General features: G+C 36.9%; 1 protein-coding gene across 1 annotated transcript in view; it reads left to right on the top strand.

Moving 5' to 3' along the window:
* LOC142340574 (uncharacterized) overlaps positions 1-12,321 on the top strand; it is a 32,638-nt gene extending 20,317 nt beyond the window's left edge. The window contains exons 4-5 of the mRNA XM_075391242.1: positions 7,842-8,671; positions 10,987-12,321. Coding sequence (XP_075247357.1) covers positions 7,842-8,671; positions 10,987-11,164 — 1,008 coding nt within the window. The 3' untranslated portion in view covers positions 11,165-12,321. The remainder of the gene's footprint in view (positions 1-7,841; positions 8,672-10,986) is intronic.
* The last annotated feature ends 2,606 nt before the right edge of the window (positions 12,322-14,927 follow it).

Below are 14,927 nucleotides of genomic sequence, written 5' to 3'. Positions count from 1 at the left end.
CTTTGTAGTCTCTGGAGAACTCAAAGCCATAAAAGAGGCGCAGGATGAAATCATTAAAACACAGAACAGAAACTGGGAGCTAGCGGAGGGACAGTTTACCGCGTTTCGCCAAAATGTACACCATATGAGAAACTGTGTAGAGTATCTTTATGTTAGGGAGCAGATTAACCAACACAGTCTTGTCTTAAGCAACATCTTTCAAACAATCTTGGCAAATATTAAAACTTACCGAGCAGCCTTGTACACCTTGAGAATTAACATCCTTAACTCACTCACGCCACTGATGAACCAACTTTTACGGATATCACTGGTACCCCGTCAACAACTCCATGAAATTCTTACAATGGTACACTTACAACAAAATGGGCTACAGGACCGATTGTCAATCGCCGTACCGGTCCAAGACATTCTTTCGTACTACAAGACATAATTTGTCACACAAGTAGAGGCAATTGAATCAGGTCTCATACTGACACTGGCCATACCGATGGCATCAAAAAGCACAGATATGAACGTGCTACTTGCTATTCCCATCCCCATGCCGGACGGGGATACAGGCAAAAGCATTAGTTTGAGCGCCTAGAAGCCAAATACAGGGCCGTCTCAGACGACGGAGAGGAACTCGCGTTCATCGATGACAAAGAGCTCGAAAATTGTATTGGGTCCCAGAAATACGCAATTTGTACCTACCGAGCAGACTTATCAGTCCTGCATTGTTACACTTTTATACCACGACGACGAGCTACTTGCATTGCAACGATGTCAATTGGATGTAATTGAATTGCCATTGACTGAAAAAGCTCGCAATCTCGGCTTCGGTTGTTGGTTAATTACGTCAGCAAGCGACGACTATACACTCATCGAGAGCGCAGGGAATGGCAGCAATCCTTTAGCGAGGATTGAGCATCCTGGATGCCGAGTTTGCATCATCATATTAGGTTGTGGAAAGCAATTACGTGGACCTACATTCATTTACGATCAGATCTTACTGCTTGTGATTCTGTACCGGCAATACGACTTGACTTCCAATTACCTGACCCAATCAGCACAATCTTTAACCTCTTACGGCCACTTGAAGAATTGCCAAAGTCTTATCTAGATCAGAAGCACAAATTCAAATTCTACATCATATACAGCCACAATTCCAACAAATTGATTCAAGAAGAACAAGCACACAAACGATTGAAAAGATCGCGCGACCAATTCTGGAGAAAATACAAGCACTGAAGCCCAAGCTTGAAAACAGACTGAAGGAATGTATTCCACGCAGATGTCACTCTTATTTGGATTCCTTTCATTCCTGATAAGTGTTTTTCTGCATCTCACTTACTCACATTTTTTACATAAATGGGCAAAACTACACCGCAGGTTTCCTTTCCGAATAACACGCGAAGGGAGAAAGATCAAAACGAAGCCGGTGCATGTAGTTGCAATCAACGACTATGAATATCTACAAGAGCATCCTGAACATCCACTACATAAATGTTCACTTGTTCTGCCTTTGGAGATTAAAAAAGAATTTGACACCCAGCAGGACAACCATGGCACACGGGTACGTACACCGTACACCTTTTTGAGGGACTACATCAAACGACTGAGAAGATCGGAAGAGCCCACACTAACGATTGAACATTTTAACAGACCTCCACCAGTCACTTCTCAGCCAATTTACACTCATATACCAGAACATGCACAACCAAAACTACCAACCCATTACGGCGCGTACCCACTCAGAACCATGAACACTGGAAGTGTTTAAAGAAAAATTAAAATTATCTTTATAAAAAATGAAAAAAAAAAAGATTTTCGCAAAAAAAATCGAAGAAAAAACGCCTAAGTCCAGAAATTTTCCCTTGGGAAGACTAATTTTGAAAAAAAAGTGTCGGAAAAAAATTTCAACTTTAAAGTGCGATCGATATCTCGAAAACTAGAAGAGCTACGACCCTCAAACTTTCAGCCCACATTTTGGACTCAAAAAAAAGAATAACGTTTCCCAGGGCTCCTCGTGGAACCCGGCTTCAATTTTTTATAAGTCTTTCCTCAAAGGTACTATTTCGAAATTTGGAAAAAAAACTCTGAAAAACACAAAACTCAAGAAAAAAAACAAAAAAGAAGACCTTACATTTCAATGACAACCTTATTAGCCTCTAAAGCGCAGCTTAGTTATCAGCTCAAGTGCTAAAGAAGTTTGCGCATAACTAATCGCAGTCCAGCTTTAATATAAAAACCAATGGAAAAACAAGCGAAACAAATTAGCAACAGCATTCTCAATGTTCAAGGAAATGGGGATCTATCAGTTTCTTCAATTTTCGAATTCAAATTTCAAAAAGAGGAAAGCGGGGACCATCAGCCTCGAGTACCGAAACAACAACCAAAGACTCACTGCGAAACAAACGGAAGAAATGATAAATCAACTTACCTGCCACGTAACAGAATCAAATAAAAGTAACTTAACACAAAACGGGAAAGCGAATTTGTAAAATTCAACACAATTCAGACCCAAAATGAAGAATATAGACGAATTAACAAAAAGCTAAAGCGAAAAGCAAAACTTGAATTACCAACCAATCACAAGACAGGGAATTAATTTCAGAAAAGCGGAAATATTTGGGGAACTGCAGTAATTAAATGTTAATTACTTAACTGCAGAAAACACCCAGTGGTAGCATTTACCAAATTGTATGAAAAAGAGAAACTTTGAATGGCTCAACCAATTTTTGAATTCCTCATAGAAATACAGAACCCAATTTTTACATCCCTTAATCATTACAACGCCACACTCGACAGTTAGAGTTTCCTTTTTTGACACCAGGAACCACTCGTCCAACTCCATATTCGCCAGGAATTCATTATAAATGAAACAGTAACAGAGCACACACCCTGTAACAATTGATTACACATCCCCCGTTTGGTCAGAAATCTAAAATTGCATACATAACAATAACCAAAACGCCAACATTGATTTAATTTTTCATCATCCATTAATTATTAGCAGTCTCCCTCAACACCCACAGCATTCCGACCCCATCCCCGACACCCCAGAATCCCCCGATTACGACAGTATCTCAGATGAGCCTTTAACCCCTTCCCCAATCGGAAGTTCCCCTTGCTCACCCCCTTCCGCACCATAGACAATCCAAACTAAATATCCCCAAACACAGCAATGTCCAGGTCCTCCACCCCTGAATTTCTTTCACTCGAACATTTTGAGGAGACTCTCATATTTTCACTTTACATCCACACGGTTTACTCTATTTATGTATTTTTATGTAGATTTGAATATTTCCTTATGTTTTTTTGATCAATACCTTAAATTTCCTGTCGAGTCCATTGTATTCTGGGTAACCACTTGCGAAAACACCACCCACAAGGTAATTTTTGGAAAAAATTTTCCCTGCTACATTGACGTTATTTCATTTTTAGAACTTAGCACAGAGGAATTTTTGAACGGGTAATTTGAATTACTCAATATAAAGTAAAATGAGTAATTTTAACCTTAATGTAAATTCGCCCTTTATGAATTGGGATATTTATCGACAAGACCACGACAAAGGCTACCTCCCTACAATTCTCCCTTTCCCTATGTACCTTTTCTTACGTCAAGGTCGCCGAGCAATACTAGTGACATTTGACAACTACATTGTCCGCAATGACGGTAACATTTCCCTTTTCGTAGAATTTGTTGACCCGGGCTACACCCTTAAGACAGTTACTTTTAGCCCCAGCTGTTTTGACTGCCATTAAGTTCTTAACAGTCTTGAAAACCCCATCAATGAAACCCTCGAAGCCACATACCAACAACACAATTAATGATTTCCTGACACTTCGACCCGCCCCTCATCAGACCCCTTCACTATAATCTCATCGCCCACTACAATGCATTTTGATGTAAACTTTGTGTATATATATATTGAGAAAGATTTCATTATAATCCTTTTACAAGTTTCTCACAAAAATTTAGAAAATCACAAAAAAATAGATTACTCACATTCAACCCTTTTCACGGTTCAAACCCCTTTCTACTCATTCTTAACTGGTTATTTAGACCTCTTTCATTATCGAAGACCGCATGAGAGAGAGCGGGCAACTACTACAAAACACTCAGCTCAACATATTAGGTGAGAGAAAACCTCTTAAAAAAGTGTACGTTTCTCCGAAAAAAGTGTTACGCGGGTAAATTAACATCAAACTCTAATTAATTTCACTTATTTCTTCCAAAAAACTTACTTTTAACTCTGAAGCAGTACTTCCCAACACGGGGCAATTATTTTTACGAATATCCTACATCAAACCGGGTAGGTCGAATCGACAAAAAGATCGATTTCTTCTCAAACACAATTATTATGCACCTGAATTTGTATCAAACTATTAATGTCCATCCATATTTGTACACATATATCACAATCTTAACTCGGAATTACAATCTTTGAAAGGTCGGGCAATTACGTTGCATCAATATTCACACCTGCCGTAACCCAAATTATTAAAACTAAAACTTACGTTAAAGCTTGGAAGGATCCTTTGGAGGCAGGAAAGTGTACACAATTGGGTCTGCTCTCCCATGTCTCTCGTTTTACTTTTTTAGTCCTACGCACACCCCCCATCACTTAACCCTTTTCTTATTTGGTCTCTTAGTCATAGTGAATTCATTCTTTACTAAAGATTGTATATACTCCGTAACATCTGAGGAGCCACCGACGCCTTATCTTTCTTTAATGCCCATTCTAAAAGGGCTTCCTTGCCTTGTCTTTCAAAATTTTCTCAACTCCTTTTCGAGCCCCTATCCCAAATGAAGTAAATGTCGTTTGGGCAACTCTTGAATTTCGTAAGTCATGTGCTTCACAGCCAGTAACTAGGGAGACTCCCAATGACATTGTTAAAACAGCATGAGCACAGAGTGTTGGTTGACATAAAACAATAGACTTATTTGAAATATAGAACCAAATATCACTCGGTAGCTCACTGGCATTAGGAGCACGTCTAATTAATTCCATGAAATACTGGGGTGTTCCTACAACATTATCAAATGCAATGTACGTCGTGTAGCTCCCACAAATGAGAAACGGTTTTTCTGTTACAATTTTTTTTGTTATACTATCACTTCCACATATTTCTATATGTGATCGTGTCCACCAAGGACAAAACTGTATCATTGCATCTCTCCTATTACAATCCAGGTCGGAGGGAACTTCTCCGTTTAGAATTCCTTCAATATTAGATGTCCAGTTGACTGAGCCATACAAACCTTCATAAGCTGATACCTTAGCATATATGCGTGATTCATCATGATAAGCCCGCATATTATCAATAAAACCTTCAACTTGATTTAAATCTGCAAGCGATTACACTTCTCTACAAAAATCATCCTTTATCTCGACTATTTCTTCTTTTCGAATATCTACGGCAACTTCGGCCAACCGTTTTCACCTACTATTGACCCCCCTCCCCTCTTCAACTAACTTAGCCCTTAATTAATGCCAACTCTTCAACCCAGATTCGTCAACCCATAGAACTTCCTTCCACCCAAGTTCTATTAACTTACCCCTCCTTAGATACTCCTCTTTAAACTTACTTATATCCCCCAATAGATCACTTCTTTGCCGGGTACGCCTAATTAAGGCCATGTTAAAAGATTGTATAAAATGAAAACAAAAACTTAAAACTATAAAAAACTAACCTTTCTGGGTGTGTCGATAGATTATTTGACACCTTTAACCCAGTTAACTGTCGAGCCATAACACTTCACTGAAATAATAAATCTAAACTCGACAAATAAAAAAATCAAGAAAAGACATTTGCAATTAAAACCCAGCAAACACAATTTAAAAGAATCTACCCCCCCCCTTCCCCCAACAAATTTGTACCAAAACTCGTGACCGCTAGCAGTCAATCGAATTATTAAATATTCAAATCATTGATTCACAATCACCGTTCCCATTAAAATTTTCCCAATTTTGGTCAATCTATTTCCTCCTGATCCCACAGAATCTAATCAAAAAAGACACTTCGGAATCACATTTCAAAAGGCTCAAAGAAATGTTCCATTAACTCAGCTTTTAGTCTTCACTTCTACTACTGCTATCGCTTATGCCGGGGTATTCTCTTCCTGCACTATAGAACTCCAACTACAACGCAAATACGAGGGGGATAATTGAGAATCTAATCCCTGGGGCACCTGATGCCTCAAACCACACACCACAAAGAGAGTGACGATGAGCCATTAAACTGACGTTGCGGCCGTCCACGATAAAAGTTGTATTTCGTTGGCAACAAATGACAACAGACTCGTTCTTATGAACTCTTTCACAAGCAAAACTTGCAGATACGAGCACGCACAGCAAAGCAACGAACTTCAGCATTTCACCACTGAAAAACTTGACAGAACCTAAAACCAGAGCTGAAACTCACATGTTAATGGGTTTTCCAACCCATGCTAAACGCTTTTCTAGATAGCCGCAGTATCGAGCATGAAGACTCAGACTCAAATAAAACTTGTAAAATATTCACTATCTATTAATAGAATGAACTCAATTCTGATTGGACAAAAATGTGAATAAAAAGTATAAATAAGAAATGCATAACACGAATTATTCATTCATTCTTCAATTGATTCTTGTGAAACTTGGTGCTATTTGCCATCCTCAGAATTTGTGAAATTTTCTCATCTTAGCAGAATGCCGGACGCTTGCGAACCTAAACACTTGAAAATATATTCTAAAAGGAAACATAAAAACTGTACGCGGAACCTAAATATCAGTAGGAAAGCTCCTATTAGAATCGCTCTGTAAAGAGTTACCATAGCTGTTAAAGGAAGTATTTTGTAAGAATTATTATAGTGTACCGGTGGTCTTTTTCGGGGCATTAAGTTATAGAGCAGGTATCTTGTAGCTTTACTATTGTCTTTGAGCGTGCGAATCACCGAAACTTCGATGTGAGATTGAATTTCGGGTACGAATCTACGCTTGCCTTCTTAAGCTTCGGTTAGCAACTATCAAAGGAACCCCTCTAGAACGGCGGAAGCCCATAGTTGAACATTGAGCATATCCTTAATTACGTAGAAATTATTGAAGCAATTGGTAATTGAGAAAATCGTAATCGGAACATTTTTGAAAGCTGGACCCCCTCCCTCCTTTTTCTTCGATCGCCCCCTCCCCCTTTTTATCCCAGCCCGATTTTTTCTTCGCGATCTGAGGCTAGTTGCCCTGTGTGTAAGCTAGCTACAAACAAAGCTATTCGAGAGCAGTTCTTCTGACGGTAATCGGCTATTTAAATATGGGAAATGGTAATCCTCCATTTTTAACAGAGAATGTCAGATCCTATAGTTATGGAGATAGGAAAACTGCTTGTTTTTATTAGGTTTCTGTAAAATAATAGCGAATATTAAAATTTGTTCTAACCCTCTTCTATGCAGGTGCTGCGGTCCCCTATTTTTGCTGTAAAAGTGTAAAACGGTTAATGATTTGGCGGCACATTGTAAATGTGAGGGGGGGGGGGGGGGTAGTTGTACAACTTTGTCTTTTGTTTCTATCCGATTCGTTTGTAGCTCGACGAAATTTTTTACCCTGCTGGCTCCTCGTTTTTGCAAAAAATTAGGTTGTTTCAAAAGTTGACCAAAGAATTTGAAAAGATTTTTGGCACGATCAATTTGAATTAGTTGTTCCGTGATTAGCTGGTTCCTTTCAAAAAAGCGGTAGCTTAATATTGTGTTGTAATTAAGAATTCTTTTTGCCAAGATCTAAAATTCACTTAAGGTGCAGTTGGTTAAATGTTTGAACAAGTTACTATTTTTACGGGGTCTTGCTTGTAATAATTATTGACTATTAATTAGGGTTTTTATTTAGACATCTCTGAACTCGGACTCTGAAACTGACACCGAATCAAGCCTACGAGGTACAAAGAAATCATTAACGGGTTCTGAGAAAGCAACATTGGACTACTTAGATCAAGTGTTAATAGAAGAACTCGAAATATTTGACGATACGAATCAAGCGTTGTCGACTCAGGAAAAAGACAAAGCAATAGTTAACTACTCAAATCACGGAGTGTCACAACAATCAATACCAGTTGATCCACCCCAGATATTTTCAAATCCAGATTATGATATGTCTGATAACGAATCACAAGATCATGAAACGCCTGTCAAACCAGCGAAGTCACGCCCTTCTGATCATGGGAATTCATCAATTGCGACCGCAAATACGAATTTAGTTGGAAGTTATAAGCAAGCTGCAGTGGTACATACAACAGAAAAGCAACCACAACACAACAAACTCGACTTGTCCAAACCTGGTAAAGTTTCAATTCCGCAGCCCGATTACAACGAAGCCCCACCGCTGTTGAGTGGGCGTTACGTTAATTCGGTCAGGCCTACAGTGGAAGAGAATGTTGCGAAGTCTTCGGAACAATCGTTCGATTCCCCGACTACCTTTATTCTACCTGCAGCTGAAACTTATCAGCCGAAACTAGCCAAGCAGATAGCGTATGTTAAACCCAACATTAAAGAGCCACCGAGGAATCAGCCAAGCATTCCCAAAAGAGACTACGATGACGTAACAATTATAGAGAAAACTGGTCCCAGTGGTAATCCTCGTGTGATGTCAATGGTTTTGGATACTCCATCTTACGTGGAGAGCCGGATGAATGGCTTCGATGAGAAAGATGGCACAACGAAGTTAGTTATTTTCAGTTGGGTCATATTCTAATCTCTTTCGTACGACGCATTTTTCAATGGTGTTTTTGACACTCCATTATACATAGACATTTTGTGAGGGGGGGGGGATTTTACAGAGTTTTTTCAGGCAATTTGGCCGATCGATATATGGAGAACCTGTAGTGCAATTTGTTTTATTGTCAAGCGATGGAATTTTCTGACCTTTGCTATTTCCGCATATTTATCGACCACTTTTTGTTTGAAAAATCTTTATCTCTTATACATTTGATTAAAGATTTTTGCCTGACCGTTTTTGCGCTTTTGTTCTTTAGCATTCTTTGACTTATCTTACGCTTCACTTCATTTTTTGAGCTCTCATTGTTCGTTGCTAATATAAAAGCGATTGTGAGCGGTCGATGAGCAAAGCCGTTGCAGCTGAGTGGTTAAGATGTCAGACTGCTATCCTGAATCGCGGATTCGAACCCCTATGAGGGCGGAGTTTTTGGACCCATTAAAAAATTCCAAGATACGCCCCTAGTTTAAAGTTCCCCCTGCTGTTGTTCCAGAGCAATTCATCTGACTTTAGTAGTCCGTTTATGTTTAATATCTACGATTGCGATAGCTGAATAGTCCTATTATTGGCCTTCTCTTGGTTTTTTAAACAATTCAAAGAATTTGAATTGTATTGGTGCGCTGTTTTTACGACTTGTAGAGGAGTAATGGTGACGTATTTTTTAATTGCTCTCAAATGAAATGTTTTGCAATTATTTCAGTCCTGTGGTCTTTCCAATGCAATTTTTTGCTTGACCGATTCTTCGTCAGACGCCTTAAACTTTTCGTCCTGAAAAAAGGTGATTTGGACCCCCTAAAGCTCTAACTTGCTAATACAAAAGCCAACCGCTCGACTTGCTTAGAGCAATTCATCCCGCGCGCTTTCATGTCGAAATCTAGCCGCTCTAAACTGTAGCTAGCTCTTGTCGAAGCCAGCTGCTCGCCAGTCGTTTGAGAACAATTCGCCCGACGATAGTCTATTATATCTTTTTTAATCGTTAATTTCTCCAAGCACTGGAGGGGAATTCAAATGCCCTGCGTGAAAAAAAAAGTTTTCAAGTCAATCTGCTGCACAAAAATCAAAAGCCGAGAGAAATTTAATAGTGGTATTGTTCGTAAAATGTTTTTGGAAAAAGCAAGAAAAATAGGTGTGAAAAAGTTTTTGCTAAGCGAGGGATTTTTTTTGATCGCGTGCTGCATTTTCAAAGCATTTTTTGAAGCTCTTGCTTTTAATCTCAAATGTGTTTTCTTAATAAGAACAGCAAGTAGTTGTACGCTCTGGACTACCATTTCTGATCATTTGAAGCGTTTATTCAATTAGATTTTGGACGCTATTTAGGAGTTTTGTTGTATCAAATTCCTACTGTCTATAGAGTTTCGTGGTAGCAGTTAGTCTCTCTGGAAGTTTAATTGACCTTCGTTTGACTGCAGTCAGTAAGTTGTTTTTGTTTCATGAAAAGGATTAAGTTGAGTCTAATTTTGAACAGTTTTTGTCCGTTTTTGATGTTTTTTCCTGTGGTTTACTGTTTTTTTTAATTGTTTTCTTCTTGGTTATGGAGAGTTTCGTGATAGCAGTTAGGTTCTCCAGAAATTTACTTGACCTTTTTATTTGTCGGAATCTGTTCTGATGTTGCTTTTGTTTCAGGAAAATTATTCAATTAAATCTAATTTCTTTGTCCGTTTTTGAAGTTTTTTTCGGTTTTTTACTGGTTGTTGTGCATTTCGGAAATGTTTTTGTGTAAAGTTTGTTGTTTATTTAGACACATTTTTTTGCAATTTGTTACTAAAAATAGAAACTTTGTAGACCAAAAGCAGAACAATATTTGATTGGCCACTCTGTTTATTTCAATTAATGAAGTATTTAAGTGTTTTTTAACTAGTTTTTGCTTTTGTTTGTTCTTGGTGTTTTTTGTTGTTTAGTGTGCCCTGAGAGGCGCTGAGATCATTAATTGAGAGCAGTGTATGAGATGCCACATCTTTCCACGGTTTATATATCAGTGGAGAAAGTTTTGTAAGAAGAAATATGTGATCAATACTCGAATGAGATGCTTTTACCTCCTGACAAGATCCAGTAAGTTCTCGTAGCTATTGGAAAAATATTAAATGGAGCAATGAATTTTTTATTATGAAAGCCGGTTCCGTACTTTATGGCTTTGAAGACGTCAACGCGTAATTTCTAAATTTAAACGAGGGGATCGTTCCATATTTAAACGTTTTTCAAGTTTTTCCTTTATCTACCTCTCGAGATTTTAGTTTTGTATAAAACAAAATTAGTTTGTTTTTAGTTTGCCAGCTATTGCACGGGATGATATGAGCCCTTCAGTGCGCAACATGGTCAAACGATTCGAGGCACCCTCCCCCTTGGACGATCCAGGAAACGGTGATAAAATTCCAGGCAGTCCAAGGAAGCCGTACCAGAACGGGACTGTGAACCAACCACGACAGCCCAGCTGGGTCCGTTAAAGACCAGACTATTAAGATGACAAACATTAAAGATCCGGAACCACCTCGTGTTGACATCCCTTGGGCTTTTAAATTTTTCGTGTTGTCATTGGACAATGTCTGGATTAAACAGAGCTGAATCCAGACATCTACGACTAATAAACACTGATGAATTAACCACATTTTATTTATGTATTTTTTAAGTTCAGGGGGAAATTTTCATGACTTGCTGCTTGAAATTTTTGAAAATGTGGATATTTGGTGTTGTAGTAAAATAAATCCCGGTCAAGAATGTCGGTTGCCGTATCATTGATTTAAGGTTTTGAGTTAAACGTTCTGAATTTGAGGAGGCGTCGCTGTTTATACTGAATCAGTCCAATGATTATGAAGAGGATATTGCGTAACTCGTGTATATTTGGATGCCTTTTAGAAAGCATATTGAACTATGACTAGACGTATTGGTGACTATCAAGTAAACTGTTCATCATACATGAACCATTCTTAGTAGCTCAATATCTGAGGCATATCATGTCAAATTTTACCTGAGTTGCTGTTATTAACTTAAACTATTCGAATAAATGTTTCTCTAACACGCGATTCAAAAAATTGATCACTTTGTAAATAATAAATAATGATCAGTATCATGAAAAACAGAGCGCTGAATATTTTCGGCTTAGAGAACATTTAGAATTTCTTGAATATTAATAGAACTTTCAGCCCTTAAATTTTTAGTTAAAATAGAATTTGTAATTTCTCTAATTCTGTCATTTTGTGCTAGTTTTAACAGAACTTCCTTTTTTTCTTTGCATATCTCAACCTCACAATTATCATTAGCAAAAACAGAGTTCTATCATTCGTAGAAGTGCTATTTTAGTTTACTATCCCCCCTCTTAACAGTGCTATTTTTGTGACAGATATTATGCATTTTAGCTAGAACCATTCCGCTTTAGTTATAAATTGAACTAAATTTTGCAATTTAAGATTCCTATTTTTGTAACACTGTCTAACATGGTACTATGTGTAACTGCGGTGCCAGCCATATTATTATACAGTCCTTTTGGTTCGTTTTATGAGGTGTTCAATTAAATTGATTAAGGTTTTCATTTGAAGTTGAAAAGATTGTAACTTTTGACTTTATTGATCGGGGACCTACGGAATAGAATTGAGTTTAACTTGTACTTTTTTTGGTTGAGAGTAAGCATTCTCTCGCTGAATGAGAAGAAAAAGAACCCTGTACTTCTGCAATAAACTGCCCTCTTGCAAAGTTTAACCAGTTATCGTATCTTTCCCGTTAATCCCCCTCACCCCAATTACGTAGTTGATCTCGCAGTTACAGCGAACGCGCCATTAAATAGTAAATTAATGTGAAAATTTTGGCGAAGAATGCAATTTTGACATGCAAAGAAATTATTGTTCATTGTTTGCTAACTATCTTAAATTTTAGCCTAGAATGCTGCTCAAGGCTATCTCAGCTTATCAACGCAACTGAAATTTAAAATTTTCTGAAACTTTGAATACTTGAATATCAAAAACAGATTTACGAACTGCATTTTTTACAGATAAAAAGTGAGGCATTTTTTTATGTCTTGATAACTAATGAATCTGATGCACTCACTGTTCAAAAATTGATTATAGTTTTACACTTTAACAAGGATGCTCGTTAATATGCGTTCGCATATGATGTTCCGTCCCGAGCTCATCTACATTTTTGACCTAATTGTCAACCAAATGAAGAGATAATAAAAGTAGATGTCCGAGTTTAAAAAACGTTTAAAAACCTAACTACTTATTGAATTACAAAAAAATGCCATGCCTCATTACAGCGCTGACGAGATCTGTCATTGAAAAAACTACGAGAAAAAAAAACAAAGAGCAAAACAAAAATTTCACTGCAAAAACAATATCTAAATTTGAGCCTAGTAACAACGCCAAACAACAATCGTATAAAACCTTGACTGCACAAATTTATTTTGTCCAGACTATACAGCAGATGGCATTTTTCCTTAATGAGACTAGGTAACAAAGTCGACAAATGGAAATAATAAGGCGAAATTGAAAAATCGATCAACTTTCTTTTAAACCGAATAACTAACAAAATAATTTTTAATAAATTTACTAAACGTTCATTATGAAACCAATAGGACCTGACGTTGGTTAGATTAAGCCATAGGAACGGACTACAGAAGCAGAAAAACTCAAAAAATTAAACATCGCGAAAACACAAATTATTGAAGAAATTAAAATCATTAGCTATTATCTGAATACTGTATTCTTCCTTCCATTTTCATTCATACTAATGCAACTAAAATTATGCTGAAAGATTAAATCAGTTCATTTGGGCCACAATGGAAAATCAGTGGGATCTGATTACGCGAATGTGCTAAACGAAGAGAAGAAACACAAGTACACCACAAAAACTTTTATTTAAACGCATACTGTCCACAAACAAAACATCAGTTAAGACATGATATCAATGGACATTTAACTTTTTTCAATACACGAAATTGAATGAGACCTCTCAATGATGAAATTAAGCTACAAGTTGACGAAAAAATCTACAAAAACTGAAATGTTTAAAAAATCATTGAAAATAAATAAACTTTGAGACTATTTGCTATAAAATGACTGCCTCGGGTAACATCAATCATTGAATTGGTTAATGTTCAAAAACTTTTTTCGGATTTCTTTTTTGAAGACTTAACAGCCAATAAATTACATAGCTTTCAACAGAAGGCAACAAATACACTCAATCATGACTCGATAAAAGTACAAAGATGTTTGCCATGCATGTTTAATCAATAAGATATCACAATAGGTCTTATGACTATGAGAACAAAAACAAAGACAGAAACCAATAAATCATTAGAAAAGTGCAAGAAGAAAGTATTGGAGCCTTTTAAACCATATCCTTTCATCTGAAAATTTTATCTATGCTCCATTTAACATCTTCTCAAAACCAATGGGAGCTATCAATATTAGGATAATGTGCTAAGATTACAACAGGAACCAAAAATCCAAAAATTAAAACTTTTTTTTGAACCTTGTGGCATCGAAGCCATAAAACCAGGAGTTAGATAAAAACGGTAACCAAATTAATTAAGATTGCTGTAGAAAGAAAAGAAGGGGTTTGGATCATCACTGAGGATTTCTTACAAATAATGAAAATAAGTTTAAAATTGGTTAATGTTCAAAAAATTGTTTTGAATTTTTTTTTAAATCTTAACAGACAATAAGTTCAATAGCTTTCAACAGAAGTCAATAAATACGCTCAGTCATGACTCGATAGAAGGACAATGATGTTTGTCATGCATGGGTAATCAATAAGATATCACAAAATGTCTTATGACTATGAAAACAACAACACCAAATACAGGCAAAAACCAGTAGAAAAGTGCGAGAAGAAAGTGTCTAAGCCATTTAAAGCATAAGATTTTCTCTGAAAACTTTATATAAGATCCATTAAACATCTTCCCTAAACCAACGGAAGCAATCCAAATTAGAATAATGTAATAAAATTTCAAAAGGTTTCAAAAACGCTAAAGTATCCAAAAGTTTTAAAACTGTTTTTGTAATCCTGTGGCATCGAAGTCATAAAACCAATAGTTAGAAGATAAAACCGCTAAACAGATTAGTTTTGGTTGCAGTTGAAAGGAAGGGGATCCTTTCAGTACTGAGGATGACTTACAGTTTACAAAAATAAGTTTATGATCTGTTAATGATCAAAAAAAAATTTTGAACAATTATATATAAAATCTTAACAGCCGTGTCCAATCAAAGCACTGAA

This window comes from Convolutriloba macropyga, chromosome 6 (genome assembly GCF_964194025.1).
Source record: "Convolutriloba macropyga chromosome 6, txConMacr16.3, whole genome shotgun sequence".
Lineage (NCBI taxonomy): Eukaryota > Metazoa > Xenacoelomorpha > Acoela > Convolutidae > Convolutriloba > Convolutriloba macropyga.
This window is presented reverse-complemented; position numbering and strand designations above follow the sequence as displayed.